Genomic DNA, 23,915 nt, shown 5'->3' with positions numbered 1-23,915 from the left:
AAGTAAAGGGAGAAGATGATGTCTCCACGGAGGTAAGGCGCTAAAATCAATGTGGTTTGGTTGCTAGGGGGGGTTGGTTATCTGAACAACCGTCCCCTAGATTTTTTGCAGGGAAAACGTCTATATTTTACGACAGATGCAGCCCCGTTTCGGGAAGATCCAGTCGCCAGTGAAAGGGATAAACAATCTTACTCCAAATTAAACAAATGTAAGACTATCTAAGAGGCCCCTGCATCTCTCTTGCGGATTATCCATACAAAACCGACGGCTATTTGTTGATGTCTACGCAGCTGGTTGGTGCTGCAGATCCAGGTCCTCAGCAGGGTGTTCCAGTTCCTACCTAGCGATGGATAACTTTCTAACATGCAGAGAGGAGTGACCAGGGATAAAATAGACTCTGAATTAACCTTCCTCCTCACAGGAGGTTTGAAGACATTGAAGATGTCCTTTTAGGTTCTGAAGACATCAAAGAAAGGAAGTTTTAGCTATCTAGGGTTGAGGGATCTAGCTGAAGAAAGGAAGATATACCTCGTACCACTCTCAAGCAGACATTGCACAGAGGTGGGAAGAATCCTCTTGGGAATTGCCCAGAGCTGAGGATGGAGGGAGCCCCACGTTCCACCCTTCATACCGCTACTGCTAACTGTTTGCCCGAGTCAGGGCTGAGGACAGTAGCGGGAGCGTTGGGAGGTCAGAAAGGGACCCCCCTGCTCCCACCCAGGGAACGATACCTAGAAGTTTCTTGCTGTCCAGTTTCTGTCTGTTCAGAGGGTTTGTGCCGTACAGCAGCGTATGGGCTTCCGAGTGAACTGTCTGCAGCTCTTCTAGAGTTGCTTTTCTTCCACGAATGCACTGAAAGAGGAAAGAAAAGGAGTGATGAAATCACTGATTAACTGCTTAACTCTCATTAAAGAACTTCTCTTTTTCCTTAGCAAATCATAAATACAGTAAGCAAAAAACTAAAATGGGTTCTTATGTGGAAAAATTCATCGTAAGACAGATTGTGGTTTAATCTCTTATTCAAAATATTAGCTTGACATATAAAGTCATCTTTAGATTTTTTTGTGTTTTTAAAAATATTACTGCAGAGCATTTGCTAAATCACACAGGTATTGCTCAACTACTTAATATTCAGGATTTCAGTTATAAGCCATTATGAAGTGATTCACTGTTGAAAATGCATCCCCCCAAACCACCGCCGACACATCCCCACCACGATTATTAAGCTAACCTAAAAAATCCTCCTAAACACACCGCTTCCCGAACTGAACCTTCGAGCGCTTAAGGGTCAGTTACAAACTTTCTGCTCTAAAACTCATCTTGGAAATCCCACAAGTTTCACTCTGTTGCAAACTGTTTTCTTTTCTAATGAGGCAAGTTGAGCTGGAAGTACTGTAGCAAATACGCTCATCCCTGCTTTTCTTGCCAGCTGAAACCCAGAAGGGCAGATGCGCACCGAAGTCAAAACCCTGGCGCTTCACTGAAGATCATGGCAAAGCTTTTACGGATGTCAGCAGGACCCAACTTCACATTTTACAAATTTGGGATCTCCTCCCTTTTTCTGTCATAGGGGTCCAGCACGCCTTTGGCCGTTATCTTTTGTTGCCACCACCCATTTGCGATGGAAAATACGTTTGTAAGAACAAAGTGCTAGTTGGAGATGCTAAATCTTGGGCATACAAGGACCATGCCGTGGTCTCTTGCACAGGAGGGAGTGCTCCCCAGCAGGCAGACGGCGCCGGGGGGATATCAGGTATACCAGAGAAGGCAACCAACTCCCAGCAGCGGAAAAAACACTTCACCTTTTTAACTGGGAGCTTGCGACTGCCTCCGAAATGTTGGCAGGGGAAATACGCAGCGAGTCGAGAAAGCGCTGAGGGTCGGGGGTAAGTTGAGAGGTGGCCATGAGAGAGGGGAAGGAGTTATTTAGAAATGAGGATTGCTTTGCTTCAGAAACGTGCGTGCATTCCCCCCACCTCCAAAAAAAAGAAAAAAAAAAAAAAAAGGAGTATTTTATATGGCTTAGGATTACTTCACGATTTTTTTGTCGTGATTTGGACTAAAACACTTTAAAAGGAGTTCTCACTTTGGGGGGTTGTTTCCTACAGAAGGAATGACAGGCTTATTCCCCTCTGCAACAGTAATACTAAAATATAAATAGTTAACGGCAAAATGTTGGAAGGCTCCGAAAGCCTCTTGTAGAGGTCCCAGGGTCACCCAAAATGCGAGCCTCAGCAACGAGCATCCCGCTGGGCAGCCCACGCAGGATCGCATGCACCTCCTGCACAGCCTTCGCCCTGGCTTCATCGAAGCCAGTTGCTTTTTTAAGACTTCCATGTTCCTGGAGAAGCAGAGTTTCTAATGAGAACAAGAGAAAAAAAAAAAAAAAAAAGGATAGCTTCAAGGAAAAAAAGGGAGAAAAAAAAGAAATCACGCTCCTAAAAAGAACAGACCTTCAAATGGAAAATCTGTTCTGAAGAGAAGGTCAAACTGCGCCTCTCGCTCCTGAGAGCTGCTGCCGCCGTTCAGAAAGCGCTGCCGTGTGCCGCTTACTTTGCAGGAGAGGAGTGCTAGAGACAAGATGCTTCAAAGGCATCGGCACTTCCAGCCAAGCAGTGCCTGCTTTCCCACCGCGCCGCCATCTCGGGCTGCAGCCTGGCCCAGCCAGAGCATCCTCAGGCGGAGCGCGCCGGGGGCACGGGGGCTCCAGGACCTCCGCCTCTGAAGCACGGTCCGCAGAACAAACTCGAGGGATTTTTTTTTTGGTCTCAAACCTTCAGCCTAAGCCTCCATCACGTGTTGCAAAGCGCACAGGAAATCACTTTGTCAAACCGTTCGAGGCATAAGGCAGCAGAAATCAAAGCACGGCAGGAGCGCTTGCGCGCTCTGCCCTCTCCTAATTTTGGCATTTCTGCTCTCCGGTTCCTCTTTCATTTTCTCCGTGCTCTGCTCCACCACCTAGGTTTCCTGAGGTTAATGATGAGGCAAAAATACAGCAGCCCATTAAAGAGGCAATAATCACAAAAATGCTAGACCCAGAAGGGATGGAAATATCTGGCAAATCCCCCTTGAACTTTTATCCTGTCTTTCTTTTTTGTTCCTGGTAAGCCTGCCTCAGTCCCCCCTTAAAGGCTTTTACAGCTTGCCTCTAACCCATATGCCAACTCTTTTCCTTTGAACAAGGCGTACTGACCCATTTTCAGCAGCTACATTTAGGGGACGTACAGAAATAGCATCTTGTATTTCTTGGCGTTACGTGAAGCCACCAGGAGAAGGGCAGCCTGTCGCAGTAACGCTCCAGCTCCTCCGGGGATGCAAACGCCTTCAGCTCCCCAGGATGGGGAAGGGCTCCTCCCGTTTAAAGTAGGCGACCCTACCAAGACATCCAAGCTCCGTGCTCTTTAGGAAGGTGTCAACGCCACCCTCCCCTTCCACGTGACACCCATAACTGACACCATAACCCAACACCATAAACCTCGCAGCAAACATTGCCTGGTTAGAAAGGATTATGCTCAAGAGGCTTTTGCACCTTTCTCATCTCCCAACTCACGCGCCGCAAGCTTTGCCCTTGGCTCTAACACAAAGACAGCAAGAAAATGAATTCCATCTCCGCAAAATAAAGTTAAGAGAACACAACACATCCCTCGCTCCTCTTACCAGACCCATCACAACTTGTATCTCAATCTATGGCTCAGCCTGCCGTCCAGGCTCCTAATTTGAGCTGTTCTTCACTTTCTAAGAGCTCGTAAGTCATCATACTCTTATCTTTGAGGCTTCGCGTTGCCTATGGAGCTTGCCCACTCCATATTACCCCCCTCTTGTCTAACCTCCTTCCTGGCTGCTAAAGCCTGGCTTTTCAGCTCAGAAGTTGGCTTCTTAACCCTGATGAACTAGTTGGCTCTTTACTCTGTTTCCTTCGTGCCTCCCTCTGCACAAAACACGACCTTCGTATCACCACACCACCTCTCTCCTCTCCCACTGCTTTATATACATCCTTCTGCACTCTTCATCCATTTTCTTTGGAGCCAGCTTTTCCTTTGCATTTTGAACAAAAAAAAAAAAACCAACCCACTAGTCTCTTGGTTTGCATTTTATTCACCTTTTCACCCCACAATGCTGCAAAAGGACAGGGTACGAATCTTCAGAGACCGCAAGCCAGATCTTGTTCCGACTGTGGCCCCAAAAAAAGCCACAAAAAGCCATGAAAGTAGCTATAAAGTTTCTCTCCAGAGACTGACTTCCCAGGCACCACCGCCACCACCTCCCACGTGCCCTCGGCGCTTTGCGATGGGAAACCTTGGGCACGGAGCGGCTCTCCGAAGGCTTCACCGCCCGGACTCATCCTGCGCTCCAACCTGACGCCCGCCCGACGCTGTTGCCAGGAACGCCGCGGACAAGGCTCTGCTCTTACAGATGGCCCAGCCCCGGGTCTGGTTTTTCATGTCAGTCCTCCGTAGCTGCAATTAACCTTCAGCTAACAGTCCTCATGCTTTAAACAACGCGGGATCGCTGCCAAGATATGCTTGGAGACGGACCCTGCTTGAGGAACTCATTCATCCCCATCCTGGTCGAGCAGCCCGAGGATTTGATTACCTCCGAAACGCACAACAAAACCTATTGATTTCCTCAAGCTCTTGATGAAGGCTGGGAGGATTACTCTATACCGTGATTGTGGGTTTTCATTTGGGGGGGGGGGGCAGAGTCTTTTATTGCGATTGCCTCAATTAGGATAATTGTTGCTTTTAAATTCTGAACGTACAGCAGAGTAATTGCCGTATTTTATAAAGCTAACTTAATTAAACAAGCAATACTCTAAACCGCAGCTGTCGTTAAGTTTGGACAAATGCTTTCACTCCGAAGGGTCATCTTTAAATTTCTGCGATTCTGCCAGACTCTTACCTATCACACCGCAAATCTGGCGCGCATTTTCCCCTCAGCTGGAGGTAAAACCGTTTTTGGACAACTTTAGCAAATACATATCTGTTTCACTGCTGAAAAATGAGAGGCGGGGGGAGAAGCGATGTGGTTTTTTCCTGTTCTAAAAATATTTGCGCCCCTTCTGGATCACTTCTATTGCCTCCGAGAGAAATGGTAGGAACTTAGCACTTGGCAGGTTGTCTAGGAGCCTCTCGGCTGCCTGATGAAAACAGGTTTTCACTTAGTGCATTTCTGAAATTTCAAAGCAAGTATTTGTTTGCATGCATGACGAAAATATTTATCTGCGAGCCCTTTTCTGGCTTGGGGCATGTGTGCAACAGAAACACCAAAAGAACATTTCCAGGAGACAGACACCGAGAATTGTTTGAGCTTGCATGAGAAAGCAGAGCTGGGATTTATTTGCAGTGTGCAGTCGTGGGGGAGAAGGAGAGCTGTTAAACTCCTTCTGGAAGAGGACAGGGATCCAGCGGAGTCTCGTCTGATCCCCCACCGTGTGTACGGGATTATTTACTACGCAGGGCGCTGTGGTTTTAATCCGTGTCAACCAACTACTTGCAACCAACAGGATCAAACTGTACCCACACCCTGACCACAGCAAAGGGCTGTTAAGGAAGGAAGGGGAAACGTGAGGATACGGAAATGTCGAAGTTCAAACCGTCCTTTTACAAATACGAGTTGTAAGAAATGGATTAAACTACCTAATCACAAACAATTTTCACATCAGGCCCTTGGGCTTACTGAACTGGCTCACAATGTCTCAGGCACAGGACAAGAGACCTGCAACCGTGAAGATAAAAATGAGCGCGCCCAGATGTGTCCGTCAGCAAGACCAGCTAAAAAAAAATAACACAGAATAAAACAGGAGCTCAGCAAAAAATAAAGTGTACAGCCTGGCAAATTTCTGAGTGCTAATAATCCAGGTGTTGCTGCTGACTCGCTGCAGACCTAGTAGTAATTCTGAAAATATTCACCTCCTTCTTCCGAGTACCTGTAGGGCTGCTACGCAGATGGAGCAGTTATAATCCATTAAAAAAATAAAAAAATGTAGATACATAACAGGCTGCATCATCATCCTCATATAAACAGCTCTGCTACAGTTTTGCACATCACACGGACGCTACTGCGGGTGGGGAGAGAAGGCACAGCTCACGCTGTCCTGCATGGAGCTTCAACATCATAGAATCACAGAACGGTTTGGGTTGGAAGGGACCTTTAAAGGTCATCTAGTCCAACCCCCACGCAATGAGCAGGGACATCTTCAACTAGATCAGGTTGCTCAGAGCCCCGTCCGACCTGACCTTGAATGTTTCCAGGGATGGGACATCTACAACCTCTCTGGGCAACCTGTGCCAGTGCCTCACCACTCTCATTGTAAAAAATTTCTTCCTTATACCTAGTCTGAATCTCCCCTCTTTTAGTTTAAAACCATTCCCCCTTGTCCTATCACTGCAGGCCCTACTAAAAACTTTGTCCCCCATCTTTCTTATAAGCCCCCCTTTAAGTACTGAAAGGCCGCAATAAGGTCTCCCCGGAGCCTTCTCTTCTCCAGGCTGAACAACCCCAACTCTCTCAGCTTTTCTTCATCGCAGAGGGGTTCCAGCCCTCTGACCATTTTTGTGGCCTCCTCTGGACCCGCTCCAACAGGTCCATGGCTGTCCTGTGCTGAGGACTCCAGAGCTGGATGCAGTACTCCAGGTTGGGCCTCACCAGAGTGGAGTAGAGGGGCAGAATCCCCTCCCTCGACCTGCTGGCCACGCTTCTTTTGACGCAGCCCAGGATACGGTTGGCTTTCTGGGCTGCGAGCGCACATTGCCAGCTCACGTCCAGCTTTTCATCCCCCAGTACCTCCAAGCCCTTCTCGGCAGGGCTGCTCTCAATCCCTTCATCCCCCAGCCTGTACTGATCCCGGGGGTTGCCCCGACCCATGTGCAGGACCTTGCACTTGGCCTTGTTGAACCTCACGAGGTTCACGTGGGCCCACTTCTCGAGCTTGTCCAGGTCCCTCTGAATGGCATCCTGTCCCTCAGGCGTGTCAACCGCACCACTCAGCTTGGTGTCATCAAAAGGCAACAGGGATTTGAAAAAGTAATATAATTATTAAAAGTAAGCGTAATTACTAGGCCAGACTCCAAACTTCCTTCTAAATCAGTCCTATCATGGAATATGTCCCACAAAATGAAGCTTTCGACATGTTAAGTCTAGCATTCCTGTCTTTGTGGTAAGGAGACAAGTCCATCATCCCAGGCAATGCCAACAGCTCATGCCCATGCTCCAACGTAGCAGCAGAGACCACTCGTGTCTAAAAAGCTATCCCCTTGCCATGCAAGTGTACCTGATGTGAAGGTAATCTTCACTGAAGGAAACCCCTATATTGATTGCTCTCCAGTCTGCTCAGTGATAGACAGGTTCCAACTGAGGAGCTTCAGAAAGACTCTGAAGGGCAGGGAAGTGATCAAATGGCTTTGCAACGCGGAAAAGAATTACATCGGTCAAGGACAACGGAAAGGGAATGAGTGGCTCCAGAAAACACCCTATCAAGAACAGAAGAGTGAAGTGAGGATGTGGGAAGGAGATGCAGAAACAGGGAAAGGTCGTGCCCATCAAGCCCATGAGAAAAGTTAAGATAAAGGAGGAAACTTTAATGCAGGTCTGGGCAGGACTAGTAGACAGTGGGGGTAAAGGAACAGGAAAGCTAACCAGAGAGAGAAGCAAGTGCAATTAGAGCTGCTGGTTATCCTGAAATGGCGTAAGAAAGCCATCAGAGAAGAAAACACCAGAATTGAGGCAGGAAGCTAACAACACATATTTATCGTTTTCAGAAAAAGGAATAGTCAAGATGAGGTTGAATTTCACCAATGGTCAGAAGGGAAACAGAGGTGGAAAGCAGGGGAACATCAAGAACAACTCCAATTGTGAGAGCAACCGAAAAGACCAAATTAAGGAAAACAACAGTTGCCTGGGATCATACAGTGAAGCATTTACACATTAAGAGAACACATCTGTAACACAAATTTAGGAGACAAGGCAACTAGCACTGCAGAATTTAACTCCTGCTTCTACACAGAGGAGCTAGACAGCAGTGAGGTACTTGTTTTGGGGGTTTGGGTTTTTTTTTTTGGTCCCAAATAATAATCCCAAAATTCAATTACATGGGTCTCCACAGATGGAAACAGGTTTGAAGTTCTTCCTTGCTCCCTACAGGGATAAATAAGGGTACGACGGGGACCTTCAGCCAACGGCAATGCTGCCACCACGTGGATGTCTTTTCCGATTGCTCGGAAAATATTTCTAGCCAGATGCTGACCTAACTCAAATACGCCGTGTGATTCAGTCCCCTCAGATGCTCAAAGAATTGACGAACGCACACTGCCATTAATTTCTCACCACTGCTATTAGTTATGAATAATTATTATTATTAATCACTATTATTAATCATTAGTCTTTGTATTTTAGTATCTAGGCTTTTCTCTTAGTTTGCTTTGCTCTTAAAATACGCATGTCCAATAAAGTTAATTTAACCTCTTGTGATGGAACAGCGCTTAGTTACATCCTCCTACCCTCATTCTTTTTACAGTATCTTCACTACAGGTTGACCATTACTTATCATTATCATGACTCTTATGATCAAAGAGTATTAAAAAAGCTATTAAACCACAGAAATACAAACTTGTTGCTCCACAGCTTTTGTTGTTATGATTGGAGTGATAACAAGTAACATGGTTACTTCATATCTTGCTCTTATCTTTGGCCGCTTCAAGATCCAACGCTTGGTAGGGACTTCCAGTTTACAGGGAATAGGATGGAAAATTAGAGAAGCAGCTTCACTGCAACATCGGGCAAGAGCATCCTCCAACGTTTCACGACATTTCTAACAGCCATTGCAATGCAATGAAATCAGATCGCTAGAAAAATACTCCTGACAGACGCGCACACACAAGCATAAGCAGTCATCTAGGAATGGATTAAATTTAGGCCACATATGGCAAAACATTGCCAACAGCTGGAGCTATAAAAATTTCAAGCCAGAATGCAGTATAAAGTTTGCACATCCAGGTAGCAGTCAACAGCCCGAGCTGCGGGTTCGGTACATATGCTATCATCCAGACCAGAAATCGGCCCCCAAAACCACTCGTAATCCAGCAGTTGAATCAGCCAGACAAATCCAAAGTCTCCCTTTCTCCCAGGTCCACCACCTCATCTCCCCCTTCGCTGGTATTTTTATTACCTCACACTTGCCACGGAGACCCGTCTCCTGGAGCCGGGACCAGATGCTCTGGATCCTCCCCGCGTGCTCTGGGTGGCTGTTTGTGTTTCCACAGGTACACTGGTGTTTCAGCATCAAGGTGTCATATACAAGGCCTGCAGCAGAGGTTACAAAATTGCTCTCGGTTAAAAGAAAAAAAATAAAATAAAATTTGCCAGATATATGGAAAAAAAACTTGTTTTTTTTTTTTTTTTTTTTACTGTAGCACTTCATATTCAACTGAACACTTCTAGACAAAGCGTGTGTGTTTTACCAGGAGCCACAGAGCTCTAAGAAATTAAAATCCAAGACGCTGCTTTGAGACGGCACCAAACCTGCAACGATCGCTTCCTCTGGAAATCCTCAACAGATACGGAAAAGAAATTAGTTACCAACAACTCTGCAGGCTGAAGCCGTGAGAGTGACAGGAGGAGGTGACAACTGAAAACATCAGTGTGAGTACAGAGGTGCTGGCGTAGGAACGTGATCTAGGAGCGGACTGACTTGCAACTTTTCCGCCGGGTAGTTTTATAATTGCTGCTAAAATGACTCTAGGGCTTGGGATTAAAAACCAGGAGGAGTAAGTCGTTAGCAAGCACTACGTTTCATAAAATAGTTTGTGCTGAAGTCTTTGCATCAACATTATTTGACAACATGCTAATTAAGGCTATTAGCACACACTTGGGCATAATTATTCAGCACGATATGTAGGTATTTAGCAGTGTTGTTTCATTTGAACGTGGGAGTCAGGCAGCTAAATCCCCTTGCATTACCAAGTATTTATGGCATGACAACAGCGTAGGAGACTTTGATTCATGCTCCAGAGTTGCCCGGGTACGTTTTTGGAAGGGGAGTTATGATTTCATAGCCAATGTTCCACTGGAGGAAAATAGCAGGTCCTCCACAGCTATGCAGTCCCGGTGACAAAAGACCTTTTTTTTTTTTTCACTCAAGCAAAAGAGACATAGTTAAATATTTAAATCTACCCTTCCCTTCAGCCAGAAGCTCCAGAAAACAGAACAAAAGGGGTTGGTTTTTTTTTTTTCCCCCCAAGGAGTAAGGTTTCTTGCAAGAAATATCTGTCTGAAAGCACAGTATAAAGTTGCAAATCAAAGGTCCTGACGAGAATCCAAAGCCTTTGAATTAGGAGCGAAGGCAGGAGCTGTTCCCAGATCCCGACGTTGAAGGGTCTGCGCTCCAACCGATACCGCTCCTCCGAAATCCCAGACGAGCGCAGCTATGCTGCGGCGGGCGGCGTGAACGCCGCTCACGGAGCTCACCGGAGCTGGCTTTCATGTTGCCAGTTCAAGCACCGATAAACAGCACGATTTGCAACTGCATGGAGTTCAAAGGGGCTTGCAAGAAACCAGACTCTGAGAACATCCATGGACACACAGCCTGGAGCTGAGCGCCGTGCCGCTGCATGCACCCGAGCTTGGCTCGAGCTGCCATCACACCTTTTGACCGAGTGTAGGCATGTTCCGCCACTGAAAAATTTGGCTTTCCCCTCTGAGGCGAACCCTGGCACTGACACTTTCAGGTATTCAGCCTTAGGGGAGGTATCTGGCAGTTCCTCGCTTTGCTGTAGGTGAGTGCAAAGAAAAAAAGAAAAAAAAAAAAAAAACCCCAACAAAACCCAAACCACATTCAGTTCTAGGAAGAGAACAGAGCACCGGTTAATTGACTGCCTTTGGGTTAGCCAAAGTTCAGTTAAATAAGATCGTGCTGCAAAGCTCTGTAGAGGTCTCCCACGTTTGATTCCCAGCATCAAACTTCATTAGGAGCTGCTGGGCAAAGGCAAGCGCTGTAAATGTCACCCGAGAAGAAGCTGTAGCCCAGCGGTAAGGCTGGCTGTCCATGAGAACTCGCCAGTCTGAGTTCATTCAAACTAGCGCAAGGTCTGCGGTAACCTCGCCTCAGGTTGATTCATTTTGGAAGGAAACTCATCTTCAGGGGACATCATGCCTTTTGACGAAGTATTTGTTACCCAAAAGAACCCTATGTAGATGTCCTCCTACACCGTATGGGACTAGGTTTGGCTAAATCATTCGTATTAAAGAAAGGAAAGCGGTTCTGCCTTCTCTGACTTCCAGACATATCTACAGGGACTACAACTAGGCTTTCTAGATTTAAAGTCAAAAGCTGCCTGCGTATCTATTCGACATACGTATTCACAGTCAACAACTAGCCTTGAATGTTAACAAAAAGAAGTACAAGCAGCAAGTCATTCATCAGATGGCTGCTGACCCGGCTGGGTGCAAGCCTGGCTCCCTTCACACCGTGGGCACTCTGCCGTCGGCGTCAGCGGGGCCGGGACTGCAACCTCTGAGGGACACTGACCTTAGAGACCAAGGACTAAAAGATGGTGCCATTGAGGCCTTTTGGCGATGGCCGAAGAGAAGGGCAACGGGAAAGCACGCCGCACGGAGCACAGGCAGGAGAGCGCGTCAGAGAATTCACTAACGGAAATGGGAGAAGTACAATACAATATAGGAAAGCTATGAACAAGAAAGCTGCACCTCATTTGCAAAGGACGCTCCAACCTGGAGATAAATCTGAGGCTAGCTCATGCCATGCCTTCGTATGTTTGTGGGGGGGAAAAAAAAAAAATCAAGCATTTTCAAGGCGTGTTTTTTAAGCAGCCTTTTCTTGCTCGCCTCCTGGATTCGCAGACGATGCTTAACGCTGTCGCTCTAACAAATCTTTTCGCTACTTGGGAGCCGGGCACAACCTGACAGTGAATTATACTGATCGCACTGCAATGTTGGAAGGGCTCTAAGACCATTTAAATAGTTGATATGTGAATCTGTGTTGCAAGTTTCTTTTTAAAAGGTGTTCTCCCCAAGTCTTTAAGCTTTAAATAGCTTAGTCCTGAAAAACTATCACGATGCAACTCTAGGTACCTAGGTAAAGCAATGCCTAGCCAGATTAAAAGTCTCCGTCTTGTTCTCTATTTTGTACCTGGGTAACCCTAGAGCCTGGCAGGGCAGAAGCCAACACAGATCAAATCAAAGATAAATGCAAATGAAAAAACAGCTTTTTGCATTGACCTTATGTTCTTCTGTTCTTCCTTTGTCTTCCTACAGTGCAGCAGATCTGCCAGGTATCTCCCAGGTTTTTTGGAGAAAGTTTGGTGTCAGCTCACAAGTAGGCGGTGGTATTTATCAGCTCGTCCTCGTCGGTGCCAGCTAAGAGAGCCGCACCGCTGAGAGCCAACCCAGGTAGCTGTGGGCGAGATCCCCGGCCACACGAAGCAGCACCTCTTCATCTGCATCCGCAAGCGCCGGAAAGCTACACGTGTTTAAAATAACATGCGTACATCTAAACTGGGTTTTGGTAACCGAGCCTATTCAACGTAGGTAAGGCGAAGGGGTTAAAGAAAAGGTTTTCAGAAAAGGGGGTGGTAGGACGTCTACTCCATTTGTTAACAGAGACTACAGTGGAGTTTATAGAATTTGGTCGATCTATAAAGCTTCTCCTTTCCCAATGATTCAATGATAACGGTAGAGTCTCAATGAAGTTCTTCCATACTGTAATCACACGTCACTCAATATTTCTCTTTTTTTAAAAACTAAACCACTGGAAAGAAGGGAACTGTTCCAAGTTCCTTCCTGTGGTTGGGGACACTCGGATGAAGACACACACACACAAAGGAAAGCTTGGCAATTTAAGCTTAAAATACGAAACTCCATTGGCCATTACAAGTTAAATTAAGTGGTGCTGGAAGCAATACTCTTTAAGACATGAGAACAATCATTTTTAAAGGTCAGCACTAAAGCATAACCAACTCGCTTTTCTTGGCAGAACAAACATATGATTTGAGGTTCAGATAATTATATTGCTCTGCGCAGGAGAGAATAAATGCCTTCATCAGAAATGAAAAATACTTTAATGCAGAACACCAGAATAATTTGTGGAACCATTTTTACGGGAGATCAGAGACTGGATAATTGGAGCTATGCAAATTAATGGCCTAACCTGAGAAGTCTTATTCAAGTGCGTAGAACAGTGCATGCAGAAGTATTCATTAAAGTCAAGGGGGCTACTTGTGCTAGCGAGGGCAAGTTCAAGGACTAGCTTTCTTTTATATGCTAGTAGGAAGGAAAATTAAATGTCATGCTTCGGGACATAAAACCGATTGCTCGAAGAAGTCAGGAAGGGCACTGTTTTCACTTTCATGTGGAGTAACGCACATCATGTTTGAGAGGTGCATTATGTTGTTCTTTCCCTATACCTTTGAAGTCTCAGGTATCGGTCACTGACAGAGACAGGAAAATAAATTACACATAAACCCCAGAATTTTAAGCTGTCTGGTCCTAACTCTGTCCAGAGAAAACATGAGCGTTTTCTATATAATACCCCGAACATGAAAGCGATGAACAATTCCTTTGTCTGTTGGACAATAACCGATCTCTTAAGAGCCACATTCATGTCTCGAGTGATCACGGTTGGCTTCATTAGGGCCATCGAATGAGGTTTGGTTTTTCCAGCCCTCTCACAAAATGATCACAACAATTCCGATCTTAATTTCTCTGAAATCCAAAGCGCATAATCGTGTTGGGATCAGTCTCCAAAGCAGCCACTTATCAAACAGACGGATTTTCCTAGCGAAAAAGAAGCCTGATGCACTTCAGCACTGCTTGCTTTGAAAAATACCCACGACTTTAATTTCCTGCCTTTCAAAGAATAGTTCAATCCTAGCGATTAAGCTTTAGTATCCACCTCCAAAAACACAATTTCCGACACACCGTGGACAACTTCAAGAAAACGTTAGCAACCTAACTCGCACACACATGCTCAGCAGCTGAAATGCCTGCCTTTCCTCTCTGCGCTTGCATGCCCATAGCAGTAGGCTCTTTTTTCCTGCCACTGTTAAGCAGATCGTGATGGTTAATTAAACCAGTCCTTCGCCTTTTAGGCGAGGTGAAGGACTAGTTATAGGGCTAGTATAAAGGTCTCACCTTTTAGGCTTTGCACCTTTATTAGTGCCAGGGAATGCCCAACACCCCCTCCCTTGACAGCATTTTATTGTGTTTTTCCTCCTCCTTTCACCTAGCATAAATGTAGAGAACTGCACGAGATAGAAAGCAATGGAAAAACCAAGCCCTTGAAGTCTTAACACGGATAAATGCCGTGAAAAGGATATTTTACAGGTGAACTACACTAAGCTTTCTTCATATCGTTGCGCTGGATCGTGCAGTGCTATATAAAAGCAGTGTGATATTCCACCTCTTATTTTAAGCCGCCTTCTTGTTTTTTAAACCCTGCCTCCAAGGAAAATAAATCACAACATTGTAACAGTGCCTTTTCAAAGCAGCACAGTTCTCAAAAATCTGCATTCTTACCGTTACCTGTAATTTTAAATGAAATTTAGAGGCACAGATCTGAGTCAAACCTATATCCTCTAGTAGGAAATGTTCCTGTATGTTCAAAGTCTTGTGTATGATTGACAAGGCAACTTAAATACCGGAGGAGGAGAAGGGAAGAAAGAGAAGGAAAGGATAATCTCTTAAAGCAGGGCCAGGCTTCCTTGTTTTTAAAGCGCCAAGGTTTGGGTCTAAGTGTATTAGATGCTCAAGTTTCGTCTGGTTTGACAGTGAGCCAGGGGACTACCCTTCTTTGCATCCCTGGCAAAAGCCAAAATCTAGAATAATCTTGCTATAACTGGTTGCATTAGAAATGTAGTTTTGCTGAAATTCAAGGTTTCAATATTAACAACAAATAGAGACTTAAAGGGCTGATTTGCAAAAATGAGATACTGCTCGGGCTTTTACAGAGCTGATCGCACATGCTTCCCACCCTGCAGCCAGCAGCTGAAGAACAAAGTCATATTTAACGTATCACTATTACTGTACCATCAGTGTCTGAAAATAAACCCGATTCACAGTGCTGATTTTAATGATGCAAAAAGTGTGGGTTAAATAAGACTAAACGGGTAAGTGAAAGAGAAACAAAATCACGAGTTGCTCTTATTTGGGCGTTCTGGTTTTTTTTTTTCCCCTTCCCAGGGCACACATCACATTGCAAAACGTTCATTCACAAAATAGAGCTTGACATTTGGGGAAGGCGGCGGACTTCAAAATAAGTCCGCCTAATCACCCAACGTAGGACTTGAAAAGTTGCACATAAATTAACTTTCATCTGTTACTAAGGCTACTGAATAGACAGAAAGGATTTTGGTGGAAAAAAAGCTGGTTGTCAGGATTCAGGAAGAACAATTATTTTTTGCCTTTAATCTTTGTGGGGAGATTAACACCTTTTTTGCACTTCTGGTTTTCACTAGAAAAATGCATAATTTTCCTTCGAGGTGAAGACTGAACAGGTAAGAAAACACTCTTCAGTCTGTTTGTCCGTTCAAGACAACTTGAAATAATCAACTCACCTCATTTTTCCCAACCTACGGGCACAGACTCCTGGGCAGAGATTGTGTTACAGAAGGAGGGGTAGGCTGGCACAGAGCCCGGAGTGGATAACTTATGGCATGAGATTGCACAGGGACCGGAGAAGGTGCAGAAAATACAGCCGACAGATACCGCATTTGGCATGCTGTCCTTTTTCAATAACATCGCCTCTCTCCGCCTTGCATCTCAATCAGCTTTGTCACAGCGTATGACTCGTCCTTTTTTTTTTTTTCCGGACGTACATAATTAAAGTACTGTGCTATGCGCTTCTATTGATTTTTGCAGGTTATTTTCTGTCTGGACTGTAGGGTGTCTGTCCCTCTGGGGAAGGGACGTGCAGGACAAGAGGGTGTAAGACGACTGAATCTTATCCTTGAAGAAGACAGGATGTTATGGAATCCCCAAAGGCAGCCGAGACGCAGACCCCAAAGGGATAGCTTTGCAGGGACAGGGCAGAAAAGCACAACGTAAGGCAAAACGGTAACCACAGCCCCACCGCTTCAGCCTCCAGCGCCCCAAAACGTTACCTGTTGTGAACCTTGGCTTAGTGGGTGGCTCCTGTACGGACATCGGGAAGGTGGCCGAGGCAGGCGAGGACTGTGCACGGGACAGAGGTCGATGCCCTCCGAAAGAGACGGGCATGCCAGCTGCCTCCAGCGACGCCTGGTAGTTTCTCAGCTGGTGAATGCGTTGCTGCTCCAACAGAAGGGCTTGCTGCGGGGAAAAGAAGCGGGTAGTTGCTGAAAGTCTGTGTGGCGCCTTCATAAAAGGGTTTTTAAGAGTTTTTAAAGTTCGCAGGCTTGGACTCCTTTCCCTGATAAACGAGCGCGCGCACACGCGTGCAGCAAATGACGACATGCGCGTTTCTAGAGCGAAGTCAGGCAAGGGCAGCGTGTTCAAACCACAGCCCTGAAGCTGGTGCACGCTGGCAAGGTCATTAGCAGAAGCAGCTCCATCCTCCCCTCGGGTCTGGCCGTGTCTTCCTCCCCCCTGTGCCTCTCCACCGCTGCAGCGGTGTATTTAACAGTGCGATGCCCCAGACCAGGGAACGGATCCAGCTCAACCGGACTCCCAGGCAGGAGAGGGAGTTTTCAACCGAGCTGGTTCTCTGCGCAGCCGCACCATCAGCTGGACAGGCTCTTGGTCAGAAGGGATGGCTGTTCCAGCTTGCCACGCTGCAACCGCAGCCTAACCACCTTCCCATTTCCTCTATTTACTCCCTCTCCTCTTTGAGGCAAAATAATTGCAGAGGATATAATATTTTTAAGACTCCTCAGGTGTGACCATGCATCCAGGACTAGGGCAGGGGGGGGCTGCACCTTCAGAGGAAGGGTATCGCCGTGGTCCATCATTAGCAGCACATCACATTTAATTTATTTATTTATTCACTAAGGCAATGAGGCTCAGATGCGACTGTATAAATCAAATAACACTCTGTACAAGCACGGTTGGCGACGGCATTGATCTTTCAAGGTAGCGCTGTTATGAAGATAACGCCGCTCAATAAGGAACCGAAAACGTAGTCGCTGAGCAACAGCCAGCGCCATTCGTGCGAGACAGGCGAGCGAGCTCCGCGGCGCTGGGAAGACGGCAGCGAGCGGCAAGATGCAAATGACTACAGGGAGCGACCGATTCGCACCCGATTCACAGACGCTGCAACTGCAAACCTGGCACAGGTCCGCTTTCCCTAGCCAAGGGTTGTGGATTTACTCAGAGAACTACTCCCTGGTACGGCTAAAGCAATCCGCTCTCGGCTGCAGATCCCGTGTCGGGGGTTACGCACGGCTGTAGGTACAGACGCTGAGTGCTAAGGGCTGTCAAGGTGAGCAGAGCACTGACGCCCTAAGAGAATCGTAACCTTCTCACCTTCATTACTGCTACCACAACAGGCAGCCTTTGGGAGACTGCCATGTAATCGGGAAGATTACGCTATGCTACGTTGTTATTGGATTTATCACTTGCAATCCACAAGCCTCCGGTGTTTATCCTCAAAAGCGAGCAACAGCTGGGGTCTCTGGGATCTCTAGTTCTGAAGAAGGAACCCCCTCCAATGAACCTCGTCCCCTGTTCCCTTATCCAGGCCTTCTCTGGGGCAGTCAATTTGTTTTAAAACATAAAACTAAAATATAATCCTCTGCTAGTATTCAGCGCTCCAAAACGTTAAGACACACTTTTGTCTTCCCAAAGAAACAAACAGAAAGTGGTTCAGTGGCTGCAAACGCACTGACTGCGTTTCGTGCAGGTGATCCAGATTCTCCTCCCTGGGCCTTCTGAGTCGACACGGTGACTCCAGGGAAGGATGGCACTGATTTTACCTGCAGGTTTCTTTACGTAGCAGATCCCCAAGAGCTGGTTCCCCCTACCTTCTCCCCCTTAGAGTAGTATAAGGTGACTACCAAGAACCAAACAATCTTCTACAAAGAACCAAGTCCCAACCTTGGTATTTTGCAAGCTTACCTGACGGAAGAGCAGCTCCTGCTCGGCCTGCCTCTGCCCAGACTCCAGCTCCTGCTGTGGCTCTGCTTCCTCTTCATCGCTCTCGATGGGTTCTTGCTTCACTTGCACCATGTTGGCCAGCCCCGGGGCCTCCTTTTGGCTTGCGGCTCTGTCGCCGTATGGCTCCTCCAAAAGGGCTTGGTGTTCCCGTAACTCTTCTTCTGTCTCCTCAGGGTGGCTTTCATGCTGGCGAGCTGGTTCGTTGGGTTTTGATATAATCTGAAAACAACCCAGAGGTTAACCGATAAATAAAATGTAACTCATCACAGGTAAAGTTCGCTCTGCTCTCCTCAAAGAACCAGCTTCGTGACAAGAGCAATTGTGAATTATAGTTTTTACCTTACAAACTAGGTCCAAAACAACCACTCAAGGGAAAGGTCAGCTCAACCTTGGCATTAAGCACTATGAAATCCCGTGTCCCAAGTCATGACGGCCCCTTCGTTTTGCGCTTGATTTTCCCTCTGAAGAAATAAGAGCCTCTTGCGCCTGCACACCTATGGATGCTTCTCCGCTCACAAACCCACACAGGAGAAGCGTAACAACCACCAACACATTTGGCAATTAAATTCTGAAGAAAAGGAAGAGAGACGCAAATCCTCTAAGAGGGTTTCTGCTACCTTGTTTGCCCAGCTCCTTCTTGAATCACCCCTTGAATTCTATCTGTAAAGCGAGAGGCCGTCTTAGATTCCTCCGAAACTTCCACTCTTATGAAGTTAGTTGGGAGGAAACTGAGGACACTCAACTTACAGCAGCTGTACAGAAGCAAACTGCAAGAGCAGCAGCATTCTAACCAGAGGTAGCGAACTTCTCTGAAAGCGGCCGCTAAAACAAAGGGAACAATATAATTTTCACTGTAATTCACACAGGCTCAGACTTTTCGAAAGTTCATCGGTGAGATAAAATTCACAGGTCTCCGTCTCAGACTGCTTATGATTTTTATTTGGAAGGGGAAAAAAAAAAAAAAAGGAGAAAAAAAAAAAAAGGTGAACTGTTTTTAAATCCAGCATAGGTAAATAAATCAATTTCCTTTCTTTAAAAGAACTCAGGCTGTACCCGTTTCACAGGCTTATAAAGAAACTGCTGAACTTTGAAAGTTGTCAGGGCAGAGCTTTAATAAGGATTAGGTCATTGGTATGAAAAGCAATATTGATTTTAAATCTAATAAAGCTAAATCAAAACACGGTTATTGAACACATGCAGAAGGAGTGACTACTTGTAAGTCACTTGCTCTTTGAAGAACAGTGGCTCAAACCTGAAACTAAGCCTTTTCCCCTAAATGTAGGAAGAAAGGCTCTGCCACATAACTTAAGCAAACCTATACAAAGCAGATTTAAGCAGGCAAAGGTAATATAAAGGATTAATCGCCTGCAAGTATCACAGCAAGGACAGCAAGAGGTTGCTCACAGCTACAGCAGAGGATCTCAAATAACTGGGGCTCAAAGCTTTTAAAAATGGGAGCGTTGCAAGGACCGGGACGCAGGGCCACGGCTTTCCAGCACTTTGTGGATTACTGCGTTTCGGATGTCTTGACTCCCGCGAGGAGCAGGACATGCAGAAGGGCATTATTTTGCCTAGACGCTTAAGGCAAGAAGACCCTCTGGGGTTCACGCGGCCCCCCAGTACAGCACAGCCCATCCCTCTTAGCGACAAGAGCCGATATTTGTGTACTGATGAACAACTGGCTGCTCTTGGCAAGAGGGTTTTGGTTTCTACAACTGTGGAACCGTCTTTGAGAGTCAAGTTTCTTGGAAGAGATGGGATCCACCTGACTGAACAGGGAAAAAGTACCTTTGCCAACAGGCTGGCCAAGCCGGTAGTCAGAGCTTTAAACCAGAAACAACAGGGGAGGGAGCGGGTCCTCAAAAAGCAGCTAAGGAAGCTGGGGACAGGGTAGGCAGGCCAAGGGCCTGGGGCGGTGTGAGTAGAAAGGACATGGCGATGAACAAAAAAGAGCTGAAGTGGCGTCCCTTTGAGCGCAGGCATGTAAAGAAGGAGGTGCCGGCAGAAGGGGAAGGCCTCAAGCCTGTCCTGGGGAATCGGCACGCTTGGGTGCCTCTCTGAAACGCCTCTACACTAGCACACGCAGCATGGGGACCAAACGGGAGGATCAGAAGTCTGCGTGGAGTTACAGGGCTACGACGTCCCTGGGATCATGGAGATGTGGTGGGATAGCTCACATGACCGGAGTGCTGTGATGGAGGGATACAGGCTTTTTAGGAAGGACGGGCTGGGAAGGTGAGGAGGGGAAGTTGCCCTTTATGTGAGGGAGGAGCAGGAATGCACGGAGCTCTGTGCCTTGGTATGGATCTGGAGTCAGTCAAGAACTTAAATGTCAAGATGAGTGAACAGACCAAGATGAGCGCTCTCGTAGTGGGTAGACTGCTGTAGACCTCCTGATCAGGTAGAAGTAGATGCGGCCTTCTTCAAACACCCAAAAGAAGCTTCACTTTCACAGGTCCTGGTCTTCATGGGGGCCTTTAACCACCCTACTATCTGCTGGAAGGACAAGACAGCAGGGCTCAAGCAATCTAGGAGATGTGAGTGCATTGATGATGAATTCCTGACACAGGTGATCAAGATGCCAACAAGGAAGGTGCTCTCCTGGACCTGACACTTACAAACAAGGAAGGACTATTCAAGGATGTGGAAGTCAGAGGCAGCACTGGCTGCAGTGACCATGAGACAGTGGAGTTGAAGATCCGAAGAGGAGGGAACAGGGCAAAAAGCAGGACCACAGCCCTGGATTTCAGGAGAGCAGAGTTTGGCCTCTTCAGGGATCTGCTTGGAAGAGTCCCATGGGATACAGCCCTGGAGATGAGAGGGGTCCAGCATAGCTGGCTGATACTCAAGGATTCTACAAGCTCAAGACATCCCAACCAGAAAGAAATCAAGCACAGGCTGCAGAAGGCCTGCATGGATGAGCAAGGAGCTCCTACCTGAACTCAAGATATAAATAGGCGGTGTACAAGAGTTGGAAGCACGACAGCTGACCCAAGAGGAGTAGCGTTGCTATCTGATCTTGTATGTACGGTGTGAAGAAAGTCAAAGCCAACCTGGAGTCGAATCTGGCAAGGGACGTGAAGGGCATCGAGAAAGAAAAGAGGAAGACTACGGAAACCATGGGCCCATTGCTGAATGAGGGAAGGGACCTGGTGACAAATGACATAGAAAAGGCCATGGCACTTAATGCCTTCTTTACTAGTAAGACCGTCCTTCAAGAATCCCAGGCCCCTGACACCAGAGGGAAAGTCTGGAGCAAGGAAGACTTACTCTTGGTGGAGGATCACCAGGTTTAGGGAGCGCTTAAAAAAACCTGGACATACATAAGTCCATGGGGCCTGATGGGTTGCACTCACAGGTGACGGGATAAGAGGCAATGGGCACAAATTAAAACACATGAAATTCCTTCTGAACACAAGAAAACATATTGTTTACTGTGAGGGCGGTCAAACACTTGAACAGGTTGCCCACAGAGGTTGTGGAGTCTCCATCCTTGGAGATATCCAAAACCCAGTTGCGTATGGTCTTGGGCAACCTGCTCTTGCTGACTCTGCTGGAGCAGGGACATTGGACTAAACGATCTCATGAGGTTCCTGCCAACCTAAAAAAGATTCAGTGATCAAAACTTCTCAAGGATTTTTGTGAGGTACCTCCCCCCCATCCCACCACCTCCCCACTTTCATTACTTGTAATACACATTGGATAACTAAACCATGTTAAACTAAAGGTAGTTCTTCCATCAATTTTCTTTAAGCTCTCTTAGGCTTGATGAATATAAACTGTTTTAAAGATAATTAAATCATCATAAACCATCTTCTGCTACTTTTTTTCTGCTTGGCTTGAAGGTCTCAAGCTTTGAACTTAATACCTTTTGAACTTATGAACTACGCAAGGTAATTGCTGGGAAAATAACTTACAATGTCATTGTGAAATCTAATGGAAATGAGAAGCAGTGTAATTCCCTAGAAGTTTTAAATTATTCCAACTCCATAAAAACGTAAGAATTAAATGAAAAACACAATGAAGGTTGAAAGATCAAGTGGTCAATGACAAGGACATTGCAATCTTTCAGTTTGCTCTCCTAATACAAAGTAAACCTCTTGGTGTGTCATTTGTTCTAGCTGCTGCAACCCTCTTCTTCTTAAAGGACAATTTTTGCAAAGAAAGCACTTTGTTACGAACATATTCCATATAATACATGAGCATGTGCATCCGACGCCCATTAAAACTCCCTAAAAATCTTCCATTTTTGCAATTTTATGAATACGTGTTCGTGTAATTTAAGAAAATTTAAGGTAATAAAAGTGCAAGGGAATGAATGTAAAGTTAAGATAGCATTGAAAATGCTTACAAAGGTATCTGAAATAGTAAACAATTACACAATGCACCATAAATAACGTCTCCTTCCCTTAATTAGCTCTCTAGCTTCCTTTGCAATGAGGTTACTCCTCTATTTTCAAACACAGTCGCCTCTGGCTATCACATACTGCCACGATAAAATATTGTTAAAGGCACTGCCTCTCTAGCCTCGGATAGCTAACTACTTCAGTAAGGAATAAACTCTACATCTCTAGTCACGAGCATTTTTAAAAGACTCGATGCAGCTGGCAAGATTTCTTATCTACATCTTTGAAATACAAAGAACAGAAAGAAAAAAAAATCATAGCAACGTCAGGCCACAATACAAGGAAAACCAACAAATTCATCATTTTTCTGCAGAATGCTTCATAAGGACAAAAAAAGCTGCACTTCTTTGCTAGTAAAATTTCAGGTCAACTGGCATCTGATTTGTCTACTAGATACGATATATCTACTTCTTCATGATGCCTTCTCTGTAGTGGTAAGTTCTTAGAACACTGAAGACTTTGAAGATACTACTGAACAGGCTAGAAACATCTGTTTACTCATCACAGACTAATGAAGAGTCCTCAACAGAAAAATGCTTGAGAAGGATATAACTAATGCACTTTTTCTTTAGGCAACAAGTGTCACAGGGACCTGTCTGTGGCTGTGGCTGAAGAGCTCCTTGGGAAGCAGAAGCAGAGCTGGAGAACTTCCACAGGACTGCATAGCAAAGCTTCCTATCTGGACAGACCAACCCTGATGAAGCTGTGCACCTCTGAATCTTTCTCCTAAGACGACAAGCAGTTACAGAAGAAATTTCTGGTCCTGCACAATCAAAAGGACAAGGCTCCTTCAACACTGAGCATGACAGATCACCTCAGTTATCAAAGACCGACAGAGATGAAAGTTGGGCATGACTAAGTAAAACTTGAGATAGATCTAGTCTCAAGATCTTTTCCAGTTTAGGAGTCCAACACAGGAACTGTGTGGCATTTCTCCAGTGTTGCTCATCATGGTAATGCTTACTGAAAGTAGAGAACGAGTTTGAATCACTGAGGGGACTGCTTTCAGAGATGAGATTAGTAACAGTGTTGTGGAAAAGGGCATCTCTGCTGGAGGGAATACCTCAGTCTTGCCCTTCAGAGACTTCAGTGTTGCTGGACAGACTGGTGTGCATCAAAGGATACAGGTCGGAGGCTGAAAACAACCACACACACCTTCGAAGTTTAGGATAAATCACCACATTTCCATGCAACTCATCCAGGGTTATCTACAGGTAGTAGAAGCTCACAGACCTCCTACTTGACAACACACCAAAACCCCATTCCACTTTGCCAGATACGTACAGCTGGTCAAAACTTTGTGCAGACAGGGATACGCTGGAAGGCGGTCGAGACAGCGCTGCCGTTGCTAACTATCCAGTTTATATCCTGGGAAGCGCAGAGCATGCCCAGCGGGGCGGAGCGACTTCGCTGTTTTGGGAACAGGGTGGA

At 46.1% G+C, this 23,915-nt stretch overlaps 1 protein-coding gene across 2 annotated transcripts in view; it reads right to left on the bottom strand.

Annotated features, from left to right (window-relative positions):
• Nucleotides 1-23,915, bottom strand: part of HDAC4 (histone deacetylase 4) — a 262,138-nt gene that overhangs the window by 40,302 nt on the left and 197,921 nt on the right. For both annotated transcript variants that reach the window (XM_050899544.1, XM_050899545.1), the window contains exons 13-16: nt 18,040-18,297; nt 16,110-16,296; nt 9,164-9,297; nt 732-852 (exon numbers count right to left, since the gene is read on the bottom strand). In XM_050899544.1, the coding sequence (XP_050755501.1) occupies nt 732-852; nt 9,164-9,297; nt 16,110-16,296; nt 18,040-18,297 (700 nt within the window). The remainder of the gene's footprint in view (nt 1-731; nt 853-9,163; nt 9,298-16,109; nt 16,297-18,039; nt 18,298-23,915) is intronic.

The sequence above is a fragment of the Gymnogyps californianus genome, chromosome 7, assembly GCF_018139145.2.
Source record: "Gymnogyps californianus isolate 813 chromosome 7, ASM1813914v2, whole genome shotgun sequence".
NCBI classification, from domain to species: domain Eukaryota; kingdom Metazoa; phylum Chordata; class Aves; order Accipitriformes; family Cathartidae; genus Gymnogyps; species Gymnogyps californianus.
This window is presented reverse-complemented; position numbering and strand designations above follow the sequence as displayed.